Source organism: Ursus americanus, chromosome 35 (genome assembly GCF_024610735.1).
Source record: "Ursus americanus isolate L20-20 chromosome 35, mUrsAme1.1.p, whole genome shotgun sequence".
Taxonomy (NCBI): domain Eukaryota; kingdom Metazoa; phylum Chordata; class Mammalia; order Carnivora; family Ursidae; genus Ursus; species Ursus americanus.
The window spans coordinates 16,621,280-16,646,648 of record NC_142161.1 but is presented as its reverse complement, the minus strand read 5'-3'; the positions used below and the strand labels follow the sequence as shown (position 1 = coordinate 16,646,648).

General features: G+C 34.8%; 1 protein-coding gene across 1 annotated transcript in view; it reads right to left on the bottom strand.

Moving 5' to 3' along the window:
- MIPOL1 (mirror-image polydactyly 1) overlaps positions 1-25,369 on the bottom strand; it is a 327,574-nt gene that overhangs the window by 162,311 nt on the left and 139,894 nt on the right. The window contains exon 10 of the mRNA XM_045799749.2: positions 12,688-12,795. Coding sequence (XP_045655705.2) covers positions 12,688-12,795 — 108 coding nt within the window. The remainder of the gene's footprint in view (positions 1-12,687; positions 12,796-25,369) is intronic.

Here is a 25,369-nt window from a genome sequence, read left to right as displayed (position 1 = left end):
TTTATTTATTTATTTGAGAGAGAGAGAAAGAGAGCGAGTGTGAGGTCAGGTGGGGCTCGGGAAGGGCAGAGGGAGAAGCAGACTCCCTGCTGAGCAGGGAGTATGACACGGGGCTCGATCCCAGGAGCCTGGATCATGACCTGAGCTGAAGGCAGATGCTTAACCAACTGAGCCACCCGTATTAAATATATCTCTATAAGAAACTGGTAAAGTATTTGCCAAAGCAGCTGTTATCATTTTACATTTCTACCAGTAGTGTGCGAGGGATTGTTTCTGCACATCTCATCAACATTTGGTATTGCGAGTCTTTTTTTATGTAGCCATTCTAATATGTATGACATGGTATCTCATTGTGGTTTTAATGGATGTATAAATTCTAAAAGAGAAATTCAATTTTTAGAAGTTTCAAACACAATAAAATTAAAGCACAAGCTTTTTGGGTCTTTTGTCAAATATTCTGCCTTGGTAATCCTGAAAGTGAGTCTAGGAATCTGAATTTAAATGTTCATTCTGTTATTCAAGTACTCTGCTTCTAAAATCTATCTTGAAGAAATACCACAGAATCTTTAAAAATTTAACTCACACGTATCCTTTTCCAGGAAACTATTAGGAAGTATGCTCCATCAAAATGAAAGAGTAAGACAAGCAAAATGAGATACAGGAAACAGGTGATCCAACATAGGAGAAACTAAAGGAAGCCACAGAGTTACACTGAAGGTAGGTAATGTAAGATGCATAATGTCCTATAGGACAATCAGTTCAGATCCTTAAAAAAAAAAAAAAAAGTAATAGTTTTAGGTTACCTGAAATATTTGAATGTATTAACAAGATATTTATATCTAGTAGAGTGTGTGGATGTATTAGTGATACACAGTATACAAACAAAGAAATCCAGATTATAATTCTGAGGAAGACAAAATATTAAAAAAAGAAAGGAACTGTGAAGGGTGTGAAGGATGAAATATTTTTATCCTACTTGTAGGCTAACAAATTAGCCTGCCAGTATTGTGCATACTGGCAGAAGACAAGAATTCTGCATCCCAAAGAACTTTACTCAGACATAGCACAAACGCTTAAGCTTCATGTTTGTATTGGTGGTCTTTGCTTCCCACTTCCCATGGGGACAATATGAAAGGGAAAAGTTGGATATTGCACACACAGTGGGACTGCATTATAGCTGAAGAAATTCAAACTCAGGGAAGCCAAATCTTTTATAATATACTGCAAACTTACATGACCTCTGCTTCAGAGGGAGAGGAAACAAATCTGCCTTCTGCTACAGAGGGAGACACTATCTCTATCTTCCAAGACTGTTTGCTAAGCAAATATCCTCCAGAACATATTTCAGAGCAAAGGTCAATTGTGCCTCTGTTCACAAAACACGTAGAAACACAAAACACCCATGGGAGACTTGTCACCCAGTTTATTCAGAGGGTCACAACCAGCATTAGGTTTCAAAAAAAAATTAAACAGAATTTAACATGTCTGAATACAAATATGTCAATTAGAGTATGTATTATTTCCTTACATTTTATTTTGCTTTAGTTTTATATTTGTATGTTTGTATACTATCTGGGTCATGACATAAAATACAATTCTTGCAGAGATGTCTGAGGAATACTACATGGTCAGTTATGAATATTATAATAATGTAATACTAAGCACTAATCTAACAGAAAGTTACATCATCATCTTTATAGGAGGGAATCAATGAATAACAAAAAATGGAAAAAAAACTATAAGCTTTTCACTTAGAAATATAGTACAGATACAGAATAAATGGCTGAAAGAGTTGAAAGTTATTTTTTTTTTCCCCCTGTGGAGCAGAAATCAGAAGAGGTAAGATGAGACACCGCCTTATTTATTAGAATCCTTATAGAATCATTTGGCATTTTTTTAAGGGGGTGCAGAGGGGCAGACGGAGAAAGAGAGAGAGTATCTTAAGCAGGCTGAGAAAGAGAGAGAGTATCTTAAGCAGGCTCCATGCCCAGCACAGAGACCAATGTACGGCTAGATCTCATGACCCTGAGATCATGACCTGGACTGAAATTAAGAGCCAGGTGCATAACGGATTGAGCCACCCAGGTGCCCCTAGAATCATTTGGCTTTGAAAACTATTTGCTTTACTAAAAATAAAAATTTGAAAAATAATCAAATTTTTGTTTGCTAAATATGGTTAAATATTAAACTACACAAAATATTTTAAATATACAGAAATATTTTTCACAGTGGTGTTAAGAATGTAAAGCTACAAGCAACCTAAATATTCAACATTAAGGGAAGAGTTAAAATGATGGTGCATCTGTGCATTGCAAATTATGTAGTACATTAAGGTGATATTCATACAGTAAGTGTCCTGGAAAATGCTTATGAAGTGTTAAGTAGGGAAAGCCAGATACTAAGTTGCATGTGGTATTAATTCCCTTAAGAGTTATTTACTCAGGGGCTACTATGTGTACTTGTAGAAGATTCAGTTAGAGCTGGTTTCAGCTGCTATGCATAGGAACAGCCATACAAATTGTTAACAGTTGGCATCTGTTATGGTTGGTTAGTATCTCCGACTGTCAAATATTTTTAATATCATCAATAGATACAGAAGTGTACAAAGTAAACAAAAATCCTTGATCATGGAGCAGTCATTTCTATCGAGAAAATGGACAGTAAATATAATACATAAGTAAAATATATACTTTCTTGGAAGATAAGTATTCTGGAGTAAAAGCAGGGAAGGGGATAGAAAAAACACTTGTGAAGCCCTCACTGAAAGGGGGCATTTGGACAGACTTGAAGGAGTTAAGAAAGTAAGCCATGTGAATATTTGGGGGGGCGAGTGATGCTTGGGAGTAAGAACAGATAGTACAAAGGCCTTCAGATGCAAGCATGCCTGGTATGTTTGTGGAACAGCAGGAGAGGAGTATGACTAAAGTTCAGGATGGTGCCAAGGAGGAAACTGAGGGCCAGATCAAGAGGTCTTGTAGGTTTATTCTCTGAGTGAAATGGCAAGCCACTTAAAGGTTCTTAGCAGAGGAGTAATGTGATCTGATTTATATTTTAATAGGATGGTCCTGGAGGCTGTGTTGAGAAAAAAGGAGGTAAGGATGGAAATAAGAAACCACTAGTAGGCTTTGCAATAATCTAGGCAAGAGATGATGGAGGCCTGAAAGGTAGGAGTAGCAGTGGAAATGATGGGAAGTGACTGATTCTTGATATGCACCAAAAGTAGAGCCAAGAGAATTTGTTTACAGTTGGAATGTGGAGTGTGAGACAGAAAGAGAAATCAAGGTTAACCCCAGGAGTTTGGCCTAAGCTGCCAGTAAGGTGGACATCCTCTTTTGAGATAGAACCTGCAGAATGAACAGGTTTTAAGGGTATGATCATGAGTTTGGTTTTGGGCATACTGAATTGTGGTGTTTCTTTACATCCAAGTTGTGATAGGCAGCCTTTAACATGGCCCCTAACGATCTTTGCCTCCTGGTATTCATGCCCTTGTGGAATTCCTCTCCTTGAGCTTGAGATGGATGAATGACTTGCTTTTTTAAAAATGACTTATTATTTTTTGAACTAATTGTAAATTCACAGGAAGTTAAAGAAAAAGACGGGGCACCTGGGTGGTGCAGTCGTTAAGTGTCTGCCTTTGGTTCAGGGCGTGATCCCGGCGTTATGGGCGCTGGGAGCCTGCTTCTTCCTCTCCCACTCCCCCTGCTTGTGTTCCCTCTCTCGCTGGCTCTCTCTATCTCTGTCAAATAAATCTTAAAAAAAAAAAAAAAAAGAAAGACATATGCGTAGATCCCATGCATCCTGTATCTGACCTCCTCTGATGGTTATTATCTTGTATAATCATAGCATAATACCCAAACCAGGAAACTGCCACTGTGGCAAAGCCCATGCAGCTTATGTAGACTTCACTAGCTCACATGCACGTGTGTGTGTGTATGTGTGTTTGGTTCTATGCAATTTTTTTTTAAAAGATTTTTTATTTATTTATTTGACAGAGATAGAGACAGCCAGCGAGAGAGGGAACACAAGCAGGGGAAGTGGGAGAGGAAGAAGCAGGCTCATTGCAGAGGAGCCTGATGTGGGGCTCGATCCCATAACGCTGGGATCACGCCCTGAGCCGAAGGCAGACGCTTAACCGCTGTGCCACCCAGGCGCCCCTGGTTCTATGCAATTTTATCACATGTAGATGTAACCACCACCACAAGCAAAGACAAAGAACTGTTCTAACGATACAGGATCCATTGTGCCACCCCATTTTGTAGCCACATCCCTTTGTCCTGGTATAATTTTTAATCATATTTCTTTTGTTCTAAAAAATGTCTTAGTTTAAAGATAAATTATATGGTTGTCCTACCTAAGACCATATTAGCTTAAAATGGGCTGGTCTTCCCTTAATACAGAATCTATGTGGGCCTGAATTCATCATCTCATAAATATATATCTATGATATAACACTACCAATTTATAAAATCACATCTTCCAATTTAATTGACTCTGAATGTTACTTAACCTCGTTTTAAAGATGTAAAATAATTTGACAAGATCATAGTTTGTTCGCGGTACAGGAAAGACAAGAAAACAGGTGTCTGACATCTACACAAATGTTCTTTCTACTACCACACCATATGGAATAATGTGTCCTACTTTACAGATTGTCCATACATTTTCTCAATTGTACAATATATTTGCTGACATTATCTTACAAATGTAGGAGCCAAAGCTTAGACTTTCCCAATGCTAAATAGCTAATAAATGGGAAAATTCAGGATTTTAAATTCAAAATCTATTACTGCAGTTATTCACTAGAAAATAATCTAAAGCCATACCACACAGACAGTAGAAAGGTTATATCATCTGGGCATATCAAAGATAGCCCATTAACATGGCCAGTACAGGCAAATGACTAATAACTCATCTCAATATATGATTTCATCATAAGAAATTATATTATTTACTATCAAATGTAATTAATAGTGCTTGCTATTTACTCAGTCTCTTAAAAGAGCTTATCCTGCAGTGAACTCTGAATAGCAAAGGAAAAAAATGCATGAACAAAAATCTCTTCTATTGATATTTTTAAGCCAATAGTGAAAAACTGGAATTCCTGACACTGCATTGTTCAATTCATGAGTGAAGAAACTTTAGCACAAGACAGAAATCTTTCTAGAGAGTTTTAATTGAGCCCAGTTAGTGACTATGAAGACATTATTCTGGAATAATTCCATATCCTCCTTGTCTTTAACTTAGTAAATACTTAATAAATATGTTGACTTCAACTAGGTTGGTTAAAACTAATTTGATTTAAAAAACTTAGTGATTATATAATGAGTTCAACAATGTGCTAAATTCCAAGAGAACAGCAACCTGAAAAGGCTATGATCCCTATGCTAAGAAGTTTTTGATTTAGAGATGACACGTAAGCAATCAACTAATACTAGAGACAGAATTAAATAAAAGTCACAACTAAAGTAAAGACCAGAGGAAATTAAAGAACATGACACATGTAGGAAGTAGTGGGGGATGGTTAGGGTTTCTCAATACTACAAAGAGAGAAATAGTTTAAAAAAAAAAAGTAAGGTAAAAAGGAAAGTAAAAGAAAGAACGAAGAAGGAAAATTAAAAAAAAAAACAGGCTAAAATTGTAGTGTGGAATCTTAAATTCTGAAGTCTTAAATTAGGAGGTTTAGATTATATTCTATACATAACAGAAAGCAAATGAAGTTTTTTTATTTATCTGACCATTATTTCACTCTTGCTCTTGACAGTTCCTTTCTCTCTGCATATTTAAGGAATTATCCCCATTGTTGCTTTCAGGGTATTCAAGAAATTATTCCATTATTACTATTGAGAAGTCAGTGAGTCTAAATGCTATTCCTTTGTTAAATATGTCTTTTCTAATGGTTGTTTTTAAGGGCTTTAACTTCAGTGTTCTGCAGTTTCTCCTAATATGTCATACTTGGAATTCATTTGGTATCCGTAGATCTAAGGCTTTTGTCATTTGACCATTCTGGAAGATGCTCAGTCATGATTTCTCTGTATCTTGCCTTTTCCCTGTTCCCTATATTAATACTCTAGAATTCTAAATGATTTATTTTAGATCTTTTCATTCTATCTTTTGTGTCCTTTAACATCTATTTTATATTTTTCATTTCTTCATCTTTCTGGCTTCCAGAAGTACTTGGTTCAGATCTATCTTTCTGTTCATTATTAGTTTCTTACAGCCTATGTAATCTGCTGTTAAACCTATCTGCTGTTTAATTTTAATTATTTTATTAATTCTGTAAATTCAATCTCATTAGTTTTCTCAAATTCACTCAATCATTTTTGGTCATTTTCCTTGCTCTTATTTTCAAGCATCTCTTTTTAAAGATATTACTTAAATACTTGTTATATTCTGTGACTAATAGAATACCTGAACTATTTGTTGTTGAAGTATGTGTATGATTCTGTTGCCTTATGTTTTCACTAACTTTCATTAGAAGTGCTTTTTTCTCTTATGTGTTTTTTGATAGCTCTGGGTCTTTGAAATTTTATCTATAATAAATATTAGAGGCTAACTGGAAGGTAATTTGTTTTGGTTTGTGGTCTATGGGCCCCTCCAGGGTAGGACTACTTCGATTAAATCCTCAGCTTATAGAACTACACAAATAGCAAGAATTCAGGCAACTTGTGTAGTTCTAAACCTGCCTGCCCGAAAGTTGGCCAAGTAAGATGAATTCTCAGTGATTTCACCCCCTCCATAGTCAAGAAAGTCAAATTCCTTTGTTACCTTATTTTGCAGGAAGGGCTTGACTCTTGTTCACCTAAATACTAATGGTGTGGCCATTACAATACCAGCTTCAAGAGAGGATATCTCATTACACTCTCTGGCTTAAACAGGCTCCAGGCTCTATCTCTTGTTTGTCTTGCCCTTGAAACCATTAAAATGGAAAATTCACAGAGGTTTGACAAATGCTCTCAGAGTGAAAGACAACTTCAGGCAATCACTTACTTCGCATGTTCCCCTCCCCAACATCCTGCCCCCATTTGTTTTAGGCCTTTGTAAATTCCTTATCTTCCTGCCTTCTCTATAATGTTGTTGTAAAATATACTTAAATTATAAATTTTAGCCATCCTTTTCATTTTTTTTAATCAGAAGGGTCATTCAGGTTATCTCTATTTTCTCATACTGTTGACAATGCAAGACAGTGAAAGTTTTTGAGTAGCAAAGTGTCACTTGTGTTTTAGAATGATAGCAAATGAAAGTGACAACTGGTTAGAGAGGTGAGAAACTGAGGTCAGAAAAGTTAGGAGGGTACGGGCATACTTCAGAAATATTATGGGTTTTGTTCTAGACCCCTGCAATAAAGTGAATCTTGCAACAGAGCAAGTCAAATGAATTTTTTTTATTTCCCAGCGCATATAAAAGTTATGTTTACACTATACCATAGTCTAGTAAGTGTGCAATAGCATAAAAAGACAAAATGTACATACCTTAATTAAAAAATATTGTTAAAAAATGCTAACCATCATCTGAGCTTTCAGTGAGTTGTAATCATTGATCACAGATCACCATAACAAATACAACACTAATGAAAAAGTTTGAAATATTGCACAAGACTTAACAAAATGTGACTCAGAGACACAAAGTGAGCAAATGCTGTTGAAAAAAAAATGGCTCCAATAGACTTGTTTGGCATAGGGTTGCCACAAACCTTCAATTTGCAGAAAATGTATTATCTGTGAAGTGCAATAAAGTGTTGCACAATAAAATGAGGTGTGTCTATGCTATTATTGTCTAGATCATGGACCTGTAAGTAGAGGTAAGATAATAAAATAGGAGGGAAAATAGGAGAGAAATAATTGTTACAGAATTGACCATACTGGATGCTCCATTGCTTTGTGGTGGATGACAGCCTAAAAAGAATATGAAAATTATGTCAACTGTATTAGCCTACATGTCTACGGAGCATGGTAGTATCATTGATTAATAGATATTAATTGATCAATTTGGAAGTAAATAATGGAAAACTATTAAAAGCAATTAAGGGTATATCTATCACCAGAAAAAGAAATCAGGGTATGGGTGCTTAATGTTCTCAAAGTAGCTCACTGGCTAAGGGGCTCAACTGATGTTAATGGCCAGCTTCATTTGGTGTTTTCTTCATGGCTATAAAGTGGTTGCTGTACTTCCAGGAAGGGAGGAAGTGTTCAAGGTAATAAGAAAAAAAGGAATGGTGCCTGCTACATCTGTCCTATGTGAGGGAAACAAAAACCTTTCCAGAGACACTCCAACTTCTCTCTCCCCTGCTGCAGAATTCCTCTTATGTCACACTGGCAAAAAGAAAGACTAAGAAAGTGTTTAACTTCTCCTGCTTCTATAGTAAAGACAAACAAAGGAGAATATGATTGGGAATAAATGTTGAGTTATACAGTCAATAGTGTTAGTCTCAGGTCCTGACTTCTTTCCGGGGAGAAAAGGCTTAGGGAGTCAAATTAGGGATTTGTTTTCAAACTTGCTGAGGTTAAGGAAACATTAAGATATCTAAGTGGAAGGGCAGAAGAGGTAGTCATTAGGACATATATAATAGGTGATATTACAGGAATGCATGAAATTAGAACAAACAAGCCTACAATAAAAGAAACTCCAAATACTGGCAAGAAAGTGAAACAAGAAAAACTCAATCATTACTGGAAGGAATGAAAAATGGTACAGCTACTTTGGAAGAGAGTTTGGTAGTTTCTTACAAAACTAAATATATTCTTATCATACAATCCAGCAATTACAGTCCTTGGGATTTATCCAAATGAGTTGAAGAATGTATGTCCAAAAAATTCTGCAAATGGATGTTCATAACTGCCAAAATCTGGAAGCAACCAAGATATCCTTCAGTAGGCGAGTAGATAAACCGTGTACACCCAGAAAATGGAATATTAAACACTAAAACAAATGAGCTACAAAGCCATCAAAAGGTATGGTGAAAGTTTAAATGAATACATACTATATGACTCCAACCATATGACATTGTGGAAAAGGCAAAACTATGGAGACAGTAAAAAGATTAATGGCTGGCAGGTATTAGGAGGAGAGAAAAATAAATAGGCAGAGCACAGAGGATTTTTAGATAGAAACTTCTGTATGAGCCACAATGGTAGGTATGTGTCATGTACATTTGTTAGAATGCACAGAAGAATGTACAGACTAAGAGTGACCCTTAATGTAAACTCTGGACTGTGGGTTATACTGATACAGATTCGTGAACTGTAACAAATATACCACTCTGGTGTTGGGTGCTGTGGGCGTGTGCAAGTGTGAAGGCAGGAGTTATGTGGGAACTCTGCACTCTGCTCAATTTTGCTGGGAATCTACAACTGCTCTAAAAAAAAATTTTTTTTTTTAAAGAACAATAAGGGTCTAATCACATAACTAGGTAGAAAAAAGGAGGCACCAGCTAAAGAACAGCAATCAAAGAAAAAAATGATGAGGATGTAGCAATACAGAACTCTAGGAAAGTTTTTAAAAGGGCAGGGCCAACAAAAGGGAAATGTGTTCTAGTTACATTGACTAGGATACTGAGTAGGATAGAGAATAAGTTTCACAAGTTTAATCATCAGAAGTCACTTATAATCTAAGAATGAATGGTTTTCAATGGAATTACAGTGGAGAAGCCCAACTGTAGGAAGTTAAAGATGTATGATAAAGAAGATAAATAAAACGGAAGAGGGATAAAAAGGCAGTATATGTGAAATTTCTTATTGTCTGATGTCTACATATTTATGGTTAATGTAAATTTATTCAAAAACATTAAATGTCCAAAACTCTTCTTCAAGAAACCAATTTCTTAACATAAAGAGGTAAAATTTATTTTAAATTAGAAAATAAGCTCTTTTGTTTTTTTAAAGTTACTCTCAAGGTATAGACTAGTATCAGCATAAATTTAGCCCTTCATCCTTTATGTACCATTGTGTTTTACTTGTTATTAGGGAAAACTGCAAACATTATAAAAGTAGGGGGAAAATGCCATGCTAGCAAATTTAGCTAGTATAATTCCATGCTACTTCAAAAACAATGCTTATATGATTAGCAAAAATCCAATTTTATGCTCTACCACAAAAAATAATTTAGAAATAATTTCCAGGTTATTAGAATAAACAAAGATTTATTATTTGAACAGCACTATGATATAATAAAGTATTTCCTTGTATGATAATCATGTATTTGCCATAATTAATTGGAAAGTTCTATATAATGTATGATCATTAATTTGGATTTTTCCCAAACATATCCCCAGTACTGTTTCCTTTATGAATTTCAGCATTATACAATTAAAAAAAGCATAAAATTTTCAGCTCTTATCCTAGTCAAATTTACCTTTTACTGATATCAATAATAGTACTACTTATGATAAAATGCTAGAAATATTATTGACTGATTGAAAGCTCCTAGAAATAGTGACTCTTCTTAAAATTTCTTCCTAAAGCTTATTTAGATACTAAATATTGAATGAGTTAACAACAGAAAAAAAATGATACTTGTAAGTGGACTGTAAAAGACAGGCATACTGCTGAGAAAGAAGATGAAAAGTTGATTCATCAGATAGCTTGGTAATAAACTTATTATTCATAACTTATATGGCAACTTGAAGATACAGCATGTAATAACCAAAGCACCAAAAAAAGAACATCATCTCTGGAAGTTAAGAATAATTTTTAAAAAATGATTCAGAATAAAGTAGATATAAATATATAATAAATTTAAGATTTCTCATGAGGAAGTATAGCATAAAATAACTAAAAAATGATTCAAAGCCAGTGTTACACAAGATAGACATTTTTAAAAGAGCTAAAATGAACACAGGAGCTTTAAAAAGATTAAATTGATGAGTTTTTAAAAATTCTTCCTCCCATCCTTACTCTACAAAAAATTAAGTTGGTTAGTGAATGGATGAAGTTAGGAAAGATTAAAAGGCAACAGAAAAATCCGACACTTTTGCGAAAAACGTGAGAAACTAGAAAAGATTTTAACATAGTATATTCGTCAGGGGTAAAAATGTAGCTTTGTTTATTTATTGTTTTACATAGTCTATAGTTTCTAGAGATTTCTATTTTATAGGGATTTCGCTCTGTTTGGTTTTGAACTTCCTGGTTTTTTTGGTTTACATCTAACCTTCTAATTTTAATAACCTCTTAGAAATGTGCGTTTCTTCCTCTCCATAAATAGCAGGTGCCATTTAATTCAATTTAAAACAAATACACACACACACACACACACACACACACACACACACACACACAAAGCCAGAATAAGGACTGTGGTATTATTACGTACTTAACGAACTAGAATTTTAATTCCAGGTCTGTTTTATATGGAAATAGCCATGTCACATACAATACATGAAATCTGTCCCCTAATGCTGATAATAAATTGGCACATATTATGGAAGCTGCCTTTAAAACAAAGTTGCTTTTAATTTGCAAGTATACATTTGAAAATATTATTACACTAAATTTTAATCATATCATGGTAAATTCCTTGGGGTAATTAAAAAGTGATCAAGAATCTACATTTCGTTTCATTCCAATTTATTGTTCTAGTCTACAAATTTGAGAGAAAAAGAGAGAAAGTGCATTAAAAATGACAACAAAGTTATTATAAGCTCCTAACTACTCACCGAGAATTTCAAAATGAAGCTAAACACATTTGTAGAAAAATCAGATTTCAACCGAACTTCAGACTTTTTGGATAGACAAAAAATATTGTCTACTTCAAAATGTCACCATTTTTCTGAATTTTGGTAGATAATTCTGGTTTAGTGAGTTACACTGCTAATGCCCTAATATTCTCCTATAATCTGTAGCAAAAACGAATTTAAGATAACAAAGTACAATACAATTTTCTTGATAGTACATTTTTTTCTTACTGCACAAACACAACAATGATGAATCTTTTCTGTTTCCTGTGGATACGTTTTGTTTTTATTTTTAACCAGTAAATGAGAAAGTAAGCACCTTGAGGGCAGGAACCAAAACTAGGTCACAGGTGATATGCTACAAATTGGGACAAAGACAAAGAAGGAGAATGGAAAGTCATATAAGTACTGTAAGAAAAAATATGTAATTAGTAGAATCAAAATGACGTCCTTTTTCGTGATTATTGGATCTCTATTACAATGAAACAGAACCTCTTGTCGTGAAGCATACACTTCCCTTGTTTCAAGTTCTAGTAGACTAAATTTTCTTTCTTTTTTTGCAATAAGTAACATTTTGAGAACTATTTCAATTCCCAAACATATTCACATACCCTTCAGGGACTGTCAGTTCTGTGGGTTAATAGTATCACAAGATTAGTGTAATAAATATTGATGTGAAGAAAAGGCTCATGGTTTATTTTTTTTCCTTTTAGTGTGGCCACTTTTTACTAACTACAAAAGATAACAGTATATCATAAAATCAGGAACGGAATGAACATGTACCCAAAGTATTAATATACCACCACTCAAAATTCAGAAAATACGTTGTTTTCATGTACACATACACGAAATAAAATAATACCATAACAGAAGGGTGCTGTATCTGTGTTTAAAGAAGGGGTTGTTGGCAAACACCACAGCTCACTTCTGCTGAAATGTACACAACTGATATATGCAGCACAGAAAGCTGGCACCAAGGGCTTACAACCTTAATTTGCCTGTAAGAAGGAACGGAGATTTACCTTCAGAGCACGTTCTTGATTGTTTTCAGCAGTCAGATGTCTCATGTTGTTTGCTGAAGTCTGGTTCTGCTCTTTCAGATGATGAAGCTCCTGCTCTAGCCGTTTGCACTGCCACAGGGGAAGAATCCCATTAAGTAAAGGAGTTATAGCATTTTTTTTTCAAACAAGCCACATGAATTAATGTAAATAATACCACTGCGTTCTCTAAAAGACAAGGTATCTTTTGCAACAAGAATAGTAAGTTAAAAGTAATGATGAATATGAACGTATGTTTGTAGTCTGGCAATTCAATTGCAATTTTGTCTTTTATTAATCTAAATATTGCCATAAAATTAGAAAAATACTTATTTTTTCATAAAATTAAGATTAAACTACATTGAAAAATGTTTTCTTCACGGATCAAATGGTTTTTATTATATATCTTCTGGCTGAATAAAAGCATGCTTCTAAAAGTCAAATGGGGTTCTACTTAAACCACAATATGATATTCTGTGATGAATTTTTATTAAGTTTAAAAAAAAAACAATTATAAAATATACGGTAAGAGGTTTTTCAGATTTTTAGAAACATCTAAAGAAACAATTGTATAAGGATAAAAGTATTAACTATAGAGTGCTACAAGGTTAGGAAACAACTAAGGAAACAAGTGTTTTTAATTTCTATTTTGACTAAACCTTATTTTTAAGTAAAACAAGTGATAACAAACATATGAAATGACATTCTGACCTACTGGGAATATGTGAAAATATAAATTAAAAAAATTATAAATAAAAGCATAAATGGGCATCTATGCTGAAAAAATAACTGAAGTACTATGCCATTTGAATACAAGATCTTCATATAAATATATCAAATATTTCATACAATAATTGTACAGGATATAAAGTGATGTGTTGTAAATCAGGACCATATGAAGATATTTGGGGAATTAGCTAAAAGAATACAGTACTAAACCCATGTTTCAGGAAAAAGTTAAAAATCACTCCTTAAGTCATCTATTTTTAAATTAGAATATTTAAGGATTGCCTGGCTGGCTCAGTTGGACAGAGCATGCAACTCTTGCTCTTGGGGTCATGAGTTTGAGCCCCGGGCTGGAGGTAGAGATTATTAAAAAAAAAAAAAAAAAACCTAAAAAATTAGCATATTTAAGTATCAACCAATATGTAAATACACATACTGATTCAAGACCTAGACAAAATTAATTCTAGATTATTTGACAAATGGCTAGTTGACCTAATGAATTAAAAATCATTACTATGATACAATTCAGATACAGTCATAATCCAAATTGGCATCTGACATTGATTTCTTTTGCCTCTGACCTATATAATATTCTTCAGTCTATATTAGTATTTCTCCTCCTTGAGTAAGTATACAAATCCATTTAAAAGAAGTTTTACCAAACAGGTGATATTGACTTATATAATGATGTTTCACAAATATAACATCAAGGGGCGCCTGAGTGGCTCAGTCGTTAAGCATCTGCTTTCGGCTCAGGTCATGATCCCAGAGTCCTGGGATTCAGCCTGCATCAGGCTCCCTGCTCAGGGGGAAGCCTGCTTCTCCCTCTCCCACTCCCCTGCTTGTGCTCCCTCTCTCTCTCTACCAAATAAATAAATAAAACCTTAAAAAAACAAGAAAAAAACCACAACAAAAAACAAAAACAAATGTAACATCAAGTATACATGCCTCCTGCATATGTAATTATAAAACCAAAACACATTTATAAATGAAGTAAAATAATAATCACAAAATCAAGACTTTAAAATATTTAACTTAGCAGATAAAGTTTTGTTGAAATTAAATTCTGTAAATATAATACAGTATTGACTGATATGGTGGCAGATCATTTCAGGTTGCCATGTCTATTCCAACATGTGCTGTGTGACCACTTCACATTCACACATCACATTTTTAAAAATTATTTGAATGAAACCTTTGTGACATGACATCATCTGGCCTTTATTTGGAAGGAACACATGATTTATACATTAAACTCTACAGCTGTCCCTTTTTAGCCTATAACAATTCAAGTATACAAATGCAACCAAAATACAAATGAGTTCTCTGAAGATACAAATCACGAGGCATAAAAATGAATAAGACATAGCAGTGAGCATCACAATCTAGTAGAAGTATTCTTTACTAGAATCATCCTCTACATCTTCAATTAATTTTAATACAAAATTATTACATATTAACTATGTAAATGGAAAGACTAAATATGACTATGAGGTTACAAAGGTGGGGTAGATAATTTGGCTATGGGATAAAAAAATGTTTCATGGAGCAGATGACATCTGAGTTGGGCTTATTTGGGGAACATGATTTTATAAGCTGAAAGAGGAGAAAAAGGAAGAATACAGGAGAAAAGGTAGAAACATCAAGGGTCTCTCTGGAGAAAGTGAGAAATCATGGTCATAAGTTGCCTGACCACTTATTTTTTTGTGTTCCTAAGCAAATCAGAAATAACCCAAGGATAGAGATTTCTTTCCTACCTACATGATCCACAAAATAAAAAATACTATAGCCAAACAGAGAAGTATGGCTTAAGAGCAATAAAGCTATTTTTGAACCTGAGGGTATTTATCCACATTGCATACCTGGGCTCAGTTTTCATGGCCATGAAGGACAAGAGGGATAGAAAATAAGGCCCAGGGACCAAACTAGCAAGTGTCCTAAAGGGGTATACTTTCAAGTGTTTAGGGCTCCTCCCTACTTTAATGAATGAAAAGAAACAAGACAGAAAATGTATGTCCCTAAATCAAGTAATATAATTTCTAATATGGTTTTAGAGTTTCATTTTGAAGTAACACAATTAAAAGTAACACGATATTTTCCCTGATCATATTCTGCCAAATATTAATATCCTTAAAAGTTCTAGTTAATAAATTGAGACCTAGGAGGTTTCTTACATTCTTTTATACTTAAAATTTGTTTTATTTTTATTTTTGTAAAGATTTATTTTATTTTATAGAGAGAGAGAGCGAGAGCGCTTGAGTCGGGGTAGGGATGAAACGAGAGGGAGACAAGCAGACTCCCCACTGGAGCGGGGAGCTGGATGTGGCTGGATCCTAGGACTTCGAGATCATGACCTGAGCCAAAATCAAGAGCTAGACGTTTAACCAACTGAACCACCCAGGTGCCCCTTAAAATTTTTTTAATACTCAAATGGAATTTAGGTAAATGCTATCTTTATACTGTTACAGTCCTTGAGAACTAGGATTCTCATATGAGACAAAAGATAAAGATGAAAGATAAAATAGGTTAAGTAAAAAACCCTTTAGTACAGAATTTGAAGTGGAAGCGTCAGTACGAGGATACAGTTTTATCCTTAAAAAATACGTGTGTTTCTGTATTTCCTAGTTTTGCCCACTGAAAAGGGTAGAAATAACACGAAATCCAGTAGCAGTGAGTACTCCCAGGACCTACCCTGTGGGTCCAAGTACCATTTCTTAATAAAAATAGAGAACTCTGTGGATATATGGCTGACTCCAGCTCTGGGACAAGAAATGTACAATATGATCCAAGAACACATGTTCTTAGCAGAAGTTTTGTATTAACTATCAGTACTGAGGGACTATCAAAGAGACTCAGAGAGGACTCAGGAGACAACTTGAAAAGTCCCCCACCAGCTAAAAAGAAGAGAATATGATCAAATAAGGATAGTAACTGAAATATATTGTAACACACATTATATGTTTAAATTATTGAGTTTGTAATGACAATAAAATTTTTAAAAAACTATACCACTGTTCGGGAATACTAGTAAGCCAAGAATTTATCTACCCTTTCTGATAAAACTTAACCACTAAGTAATCAAACAATACTACAATACTACAGAAGTATTCAAGCTAATAAAAAAAGGGAATGTTACAATTTCACAATTTTGAAATCATTACTATACTAAGAGTTCATTAATATAGCACTGAAACTGCTAGTAACATAGTTCTTTCACAAACCAACGTGTATTCCCAGATAAAAAACAAAACCACCTGCAGTCTTGGTAATAAAAATTAATATAAATCTGCTCAAGCCTATAGAGCAAATCGGCATATGTATAGAATAGAGAGGAACATTTTAAATGACACTAAAGAGATGCAATGAATAAACGAGGTAACTCTACAAGAAAAATGACTCATTTAAAAAAAAAAATTCCAATGGGGCCTCAGGGTGGCTCAGTCAGTTAGGCATACAGGTCTTAATCTCAGGATTGAGAGTTCAAGCCCTGCATTGGGCTCCACACTGGGCGAGGAGCCTACTTAAAAATAAATGAATAAATAAAATTTAAAAATTTAAAGGATAAAAGGAGAAACAGAATCTATACATTAAAAATAGTGTTGACTCAATTCAATCATTTGTAATGTATAATTCTTATTAAATATAGATTCAAAACAGAAAGTTACAATATTTACGAGATCACTGGAATTTGAAAACTAATCAGATGTTTCTCAATATTCCTTGTTAATATTTTTGTTGTGATAATGATATTGTGGTTATGTTTTAAGCAACAGGTGATCTTTTAGAAAGACACAATAAAATTTACAGATAAAAAGGATATTATGTCTGGTAAATTTCCTTCAAAATAACATGAGAAGGAATAAATGAGTGGGGAATATAAATAAAAAGGCTGGACAGTTGTAGCAAGGTAGAAATATCTCAGGGGATCAGAGATTCTATGGTTTCGAAGTTCACTGATAAGAGGGAAAGGATTAAATTTTTCTCTATAAACAAAACTAATTCTATAATGCAAGTGAACTAAATATACACAACATAAAAACCGATGGCAAATTTTTATAAACTAAATTTGGTCCATATTTAATATCTATTTTCAGCAGTAATTTCCTCTTACTTGTTACTGTAAATTCTGAAGAATTATACCAAGCAGACAATACGTTGTTATGGTTGTTTTACTTTTAGTTTCTGAAAGATTACCATGCCTTATGTTTTTAGCAAAAAGTTCTCTAATATTGTATAAGTTTTTAACAGCTGCCATTTCTCCTCCTATGCAATCTGCTTTCAGTCACAGATCATTTTGATTGCATACAATCAAATGTCTTCTCCCTTGGATGCTATACAATTCTTTCCTTTGCAGACAAAAAATAATACCAGACTCTTCCAGTCAAAACAGAAACTACACTTTGGTGTCAATGTGAATTATGTACTTTGAACTGCAGATGTTTGGAAGCACTTAGGATTATATAAATAAGTTTTTATTCTTCTTCATTTAGAAGAATCTTTAAAAATCACTTCATTTTAGATTTAAAAACAATAACTAGAATGCTTTTCTCACACTGCAATAACTTGGAATAAAAAGTTTTCAAATTCAAAGGCTTTGTTTCTTCAAAGCCCTGGAAAAATTTCAATAACTTGGTTTAAATGAATACAATACTCAGAGCTTTAAAAATACCAAAGATTAAAAAAGAAAAACAATAATTATGTGAACGAGTCTCTAAAACCACATGTACTGTAGCTGTTGTGTGTATATACGCACACATACACACACATATAAAACATACAGAAAACAGAGTTATTTGGTAAATTTCATTAAGCACCCACTAGACAATATACCAGCACCCACCAGGCAACATGCCGGGCAATGACACGTTTCTACAGATTTATACATATATATATCTTAATTACATATATACATTTCAAAAACACCATAAGAAAGTAAATAACTAAGGATTTAAGAACAAATACGGTAATTTCTACTCATTTTTTAAAGTAGGCTCCATGCCCAACGTGGAGCCCAACACCGGGCTTGAAGTCATGACCCTGAGACTGAGACCTGAGCTAAATCAAGGTCAGACACTTAACCCACTGAGAAACCCAGGCACCCCCATACTTATTTTAAACTACTGAATTATTCAAAAAAAGATGAAAGAAATGTTTTAAATCACAAAGTAAAAGGATTAGTAAACATGACAATTATTTTTAAAGGTATCAACATGTATGTAGGTATTTATTTAGTATGCTGTTATTAAAATACCATTTTAATAGTACTGTTTATTATATGAGTTGTATTCATAAAAAGTTATTCATTTGAAAAAATGATGGTTTGCATGTCTACACAGAATAAAGGTTAATACACATACTATTAATGATAGTCAATCAACTATTAGTGAAAATTAGTATGTGCCAGGTCCTGTTCTAAGCACTATACATGTGTTAATCAGTAGATCTTCATATGGACCCTATGAGTTAGATATTATAATAGAAGAAAGTAGAAGCAGAGAGTAATAATAACTTTTTCAAAGTCATGCAACTGATAAGAAGGATTCAATTTCATGCAGTGTAATTCAGTTTATCACAAAAACGTATAGTGTGCACAAATATGTCCAATAGAAAAAGGAATGGAAACAGGACTACAGAAAAAGTTAACGATGATGACATTTTAAAATTTGAACTTTGAACAATTACAGATACAGATAATTTTTAAAGTAGTACATAGATCTGACATAAGAAAATATTCAACATAGATCAGAATGGAATATGGACTAGCTAGAATATAGAATTATTATCTTTTAACACAGTTCATTCATACCCAATGAGTGCATGTGTTTTCAGGTTGCATCTCAGAGCTAATAAATATTTCAGAGAGCTATTTCTAGACTACATCTCTGATTGATCAAACTAACTCCTACCTACCCTATCTTGGTATGCTTTATTGGCTCTCCCATTGCTTCCAGAATTAAAACCAAGTTTTGGAAAATAACAGCAGCATTTCATGACCCAGACCCATTTCATATTTTCTCATTCCTCCCCAACTGCACACTTTGCTCTAATTTGGACATGCTAAATTCTCCATCTGCTCGGCACTATCCCTCATAAACGCTTATGATCCTTGGGCAAACCTAGCACCTGGTTCATTGAAGCTATCTAATGCATGTTCATTAAATAAATAGTGTGAATTTCATTTAAAGAAACCTTATTTTTTTATATTAATTTCCTTTGAAAATTAAAGACATTAAATAATATTTTGTTTAATACGCACTAAACAATATTTAGGCGATCATACACCTATAAGCATAAATTCAACATAAAAATATCTGAAAAAAGTATATGAAAGGAAATATAACTAATTTCCAATATATAGAGATATGAAAAATAGCTCTATGTTTCCTAAGATGAAAAATTATAAATGCAAACAATGACTATTTAATGATATGCCTTTCAATTAACTCCCAATTAAGAAGCATACAGTCAACGTCTTTAAAAGTTTGGGGTACAGCAGCAGTATGGTAATGCAAGTAGGGCCATAAAAAGAAAAAGGATAGTAGTAAGACACCAAGATTCTAGATAGTAAAAACAGGGCCAAAAAAGAGAAGAAAGAAAACAGACAAGTAGAGAAAAAAATGTATCAAAGCAAATGGAAGACTTGTGCCATACCTCATAAGCCAAACCATTGTAGGGGTTTTATCTTAGATGAAAATTATATAGAGTAAAATGCACAGATTTTGAATGTATACTTGATTTATTTTTTGACAAATTTATAAATCTGGACAACTACCCTCTTTCAGCTTATCTGCATTGAGAGCCATAAACTACCATTATTTTGATTTGAAATACCATGGATTATTTCACCTACTGGTCCGTAATCTTTTGTCTGACTTATTTCAATCTACTATATATTGGAAATTCATCTGTTTGTGTGAGTAAATAGTTCATTTTTTTCATGCAAAACAGTATTCCATTTATGGATATACAGTAATCTATTTTCCTGTTAATGAAATGGTACTTGAGTTGTTTTCATTGTTTGGATATTATGAATGGGCTCCTATAAACATTCCTCTGAAAGTCTTACAATGTGTATTTGTTTTCATTTTCCTTGGGTAAACATCTAGAAACGGAATTGCTATGTCACAGAGGATATTGTTCCACTGTATAAGAAACTGCCAAACAGTTTTCAAAACAGGTTGTACCATCTTATACTCACATTAGCAATAGATCAGAATTTTGGTTGCTGACATCCTTACCAGGTTGTCAGTTTTTTAAATTTCAGATGCCATAATGCATGTGATGTAGTATCACATTTAAATTTGTATTTTTTTATTTACAAATTATAATATTTTCATGTGTTCACTGGACATTTGTGAAGTTTCTCTTCTGGTCTTCTGCCCATTTTTAGGGGAGGGTTGTTTATCTTATTATCTATTTGTGGGAATTATTTAAACATATTTAATATAAGTCTTCTGTCAGATACATGAATTGCAAATATTTTCTCCCAGGCTATGGCTTACCTTTTCATTTTCTTAAAGTCGGCCTTTGAGGAATATTAATTTTTAATTTTATCAAAGGCAGATTTATCAATTTTTTCATTATGATTGGAGTTATTTGTCCTTTTAAAAATGCGTGACTATCCCAATGTGATAAAGCTATTTTCCTCAAGTTTCTAACAATATCTCTCAAGTTTTAGCTTTCTTGTTTAGGTCTACAAGGCCTTGACTTTATTTTTGATTACAGCATGAAGGAAGAGTCCTTTCTGTTCCATACTGACACCCAGATGTTGCACCACTATTTGCTGACTTACCTCTCCTTAAAGGACTGACCTGATGTCCTGGTCTAAAATCAAGCAAGTGCCACAAGCAAAAGAATGAAGTTAGACAACTTTCTTAAGACATACAGAAGAATTAGCTTAAAACTGATCACAGAACTAAATGTAAAAGCCAAAACTATAAAAATCTTAGGAGAAAACATCTTAGGAGTAAAAATTTATCTTAAGATAAAAAGGAGTAAATCTTAGTTGACACTGGGTTAAGCATAACCTTCTAAGCCTTTAAGTGACATTAAATAAAAAATATAAAGTGGACTTCACCACAATAAAAATATTTTTGTCCCATATATCATTAAGAAAGTGAGAAATTTTACAAATGATTTATATGTAATAAAAAGCTTGTATGTGTAATAAAGAACTGTTATAACTCAATAAGACAGAGAATAAACACATAACTCAAAAATGGGCAAAGAATCAGAATACAAACATTTCTTTAAAGAACATATACAGGCTGGGGGAGGAGTTAAGATGGAGGAGTAGGGGTCCCCTTTTTCAGATGGTCCCCTGAGTCGAGCTGGATAGGTACCAGACCATCCTGAACATCCACGGAATCAGCCTGAGACACAGGAAGATATATCTGGATCTCTACAAATGAACATCTCCAGGGATGAGTATTGAGGTATGAAGCGGGGAGCTGTGAAGCCGAGCACAGATATCGGAAGATAAACGGAAGGGGGAGGGAGCCGCCAAGCTCAGGCGCCAGGAAGCGATAGCCACCTGCATGGGGGAGCAGACGGACTTGTGGATCGGCACCCACAAGAGAACAGACTGAGACCGTGAGCCGGGGAGCGTGCGCGACCAGACTGAAAACCGGAACTCTGCAGTGCAAGCGAAACACACTAAAATGGAGCTCCAGAGCGCGCTGGGGCGGCTGGCGGTGTTAGAAACACAAAGGACAGAGATGTGCCGGCCCTGGAAGTGAGGGCTGGGACGCCGGGTGTGGGGCGCACATCTCGGGACACTGCAGGGTTGAGCAGCACCAAAGGAAACAGAGTTAAAGTGGCCAGAACATCAGTGGAGAACTGTCCGCGATCCCTCTGTTCTGAGACAGAGGCTGATATTTGGCAACTGCTGCTCTGACTCTCAGAAGAGGCACAGCAAACTGCCAGGGAAAGCCTCCAGAGAACAAAAGCCTGGAAATACCGGCTCACAGTGCGCCTATCCCCAACCCCCCTCGCAGGGCACACGGAGACTCTACCCAAACAGGGTTGCCTGAGTATCGGCTTGGCAGGCTCCTGCCCCAGAAGGCAGGCTGAAAAATCAAGACGCACACATACCTAAGGTTCCTATAAAACAAGTGCACACTGCCTGGGTCCTGGTCAATAATTTGGGCTATGGACAACCCCACGACCTCTTCTCATCAGAATGACAAGAAGGAGAAATCCCCCCCAGCAAAGAAAAGACAATGAGTCTGTGGCCTCTGCTACAGAACTAATGGATATGGATATTACCAAATTATCAGAAATGGCGTTCAGAGTAACAATGGTCAAGATGATGTGTAGACTTGAAAAAAGTATTAATGAAAATATTAATGAGAATATAGAATCTCTAAGGGCAGAAATGAGAGCGAATCTGGCAAAAATTAAAAATTCTATGAATCAAATGCAGTTAAAAGTAGAGGCTCTGACAGACAGGGTGAATGAGGCAGAAGAATGTATCAGCGAATTGGAGGATGGGTTAGTAGAAGACAAAGCTAAAATAGAAACTTGGCTCAAAAAAATCCATTCTCAAGAATGTAGGTTACATGAGATTACTGACTCAATGAAACGTTCCAATGTCAGAATCATTGGCATCCCCGAGGGGGTGGAGAAAAAGAGAGGTCTAGAAGAGATATTTGAACAAAGCGTAGCTGAAAACTTCCCTAATCTAGCAAAGGAAACAAGCATTCGTGTCCAAGAGGCAGAGAGGACCCCTCCCAAGCTCAACCATGACAAACCTACGCCACGTCACGTCATAGTGCATTTCGCAAATGTTAGATCCAAGGATACAGTATTGAAAGCGGCCAGGGCAAAGAAATTTCTCATGTACCAAGGCAAAGGTATCAGAGTTATGTCAGACCTGTCTACACAGACCTGGAATGAGAGAAAAGGGGGCATTTTTAAAGCTCTTTCAGAGAAAAACATGCAGCCAAGGATCCTTTATCCAGCAAGGCTGTCATTCAGAATTGATGGAGAGATAAAGACCTTCCAGAATCACCAGTCATTGACCAATTTCGTAACCACGAAACCAGCCCTACAGGAGATATTAGGGGGGTTCTATAAAAGTAAAAAGGCCCCAAGAGTGATACAGAACAGAAAGTCACAATCCATAGAAACAAAGACTTTACAGGCAACATGGCATCATTAAAATCATATCTCTCAATAATCAGTCTCAATGTAAATGGCCTAAATGCTCCCATAAAAGGCCACAGGGTTGCAGATTGGATAAAAAGACATGACCCATCCATTAGTGTTTACAAGAGACTCATTTTGAACCTAAAGATACATCCAGACTGAAGGTAAAGGGATGGAATACCATCTTTCATGCCAATGGACCTCAAAAGAAAGCTGGGATAGCAATTCTCATATCAGACAGATTGGATTTTAAACTAAAGTCTATAGTTAGAGATACAGAAGGGCACTATATTATTCTTAAAGGATGAATCCAACAAGTGGATATGACAATTAGAAATATCTATGCCCCCATCAGGGGAGCAGCAAGATACACAAGCCAACTCTTAACCAGAATAAAGAGACATATAGATAATACGTTTATACTAGGGGACCTCAACACTCCACTATCAGCAATAGATAGATCACCTAAGCAGAAAATTAACAAAGAAACAAGAGCTTTGAATGCCATACTAGATGAGTTGGACCTCATAGATATATATAGAACACTACACCCCAGAACCAAAGAATACTCATTCTATTCTAATGCCCATGGAACATTCTCAAGAACAGACCATGTTCTGGGTCACAAAACAGGTCTCAACCGATACCAAAAGACTGAAATTATTCCCTGCATATTCTCAGACCACAATGCTTTGAAATTGGAACTCAACCACAAGGAAAAATTTGAAGAAACTCAAACACTTGGAGACTAAGAACCATCCTGCTCAGGAATGATTTGACAAACCAGGAAATCAAAAATCAATTTAAACAATTTATGGAGACCAATGAGAATGAAAACACAACGGTCCAAAACCTATGGGATACTGCAAAGGCAGTCCTAAGGGGAAAATACATAGTCATCCAAGCCTCACTCAAAAGAATAAAAAATCTAAAATGCAGTTTTTATATTCTCACCTCAAGAAGCTGGAACAGCAACAGAGGAACAGGCCTAATCCACGCACGAGAAAGCAGTTGATCAAGATTAGAGCAGAAATCAATGATTTAGAAACCAGGAGCACAGTAGAGCAGATCAACAGAACTAGAAGCTGGTTCCTTGAAAGAATAAATAAAATTGATAAACCACGGGCAAGACTTATCCAAAAGAATAGAGAAAGGACCCAAATTAATAAAATTATGAATGAAAAGGGAGAGGTCACAACCAACACCAATGAAATTGGAAGGATTATTAGAAACTTTTATCAACAGCTTTATGCCAATAAATTAAGCAATCTGGAAGAGATGGAGGACTTCCCGGAAACCTATAAACTACCAAGACTGAAACAGGAAGAAATTGATTTTTTAAACAGGCCTATTAATTACGAAGAGATTGAAACAGTGATAAACAACCTTCCAAAAAACAAAACGCCAGGGCCTGATGGATTTCCCGGGGAATTCTACCAAACATTCCAGGAAGAAATAATACCTATTCTCCTAAAGGTATTTCAAAAAATAGAAACAGAAGGAAAGCTACCAAACTCATTTTATGAGGCCAATATTACCTTGATTCCCAAACCAGGCAAAGACCCCATCAAAAAGGAGAAATACAGACCGATTTCCCTAATGAATATGGATGCCAAAATTCTCAACAAGATCCTTGGTAATAGCATCCAACAGTATATTTAAAAGAATGACCCCCCATGACCAAGTGGGATTCATCACTGGGATGCAAGGGTGGTTCAACATTCACAATGCTATCAGTGTGATAGATTTTATCAACAAGAAAAAAACCAAAAATCATATGATCCTCTCATTA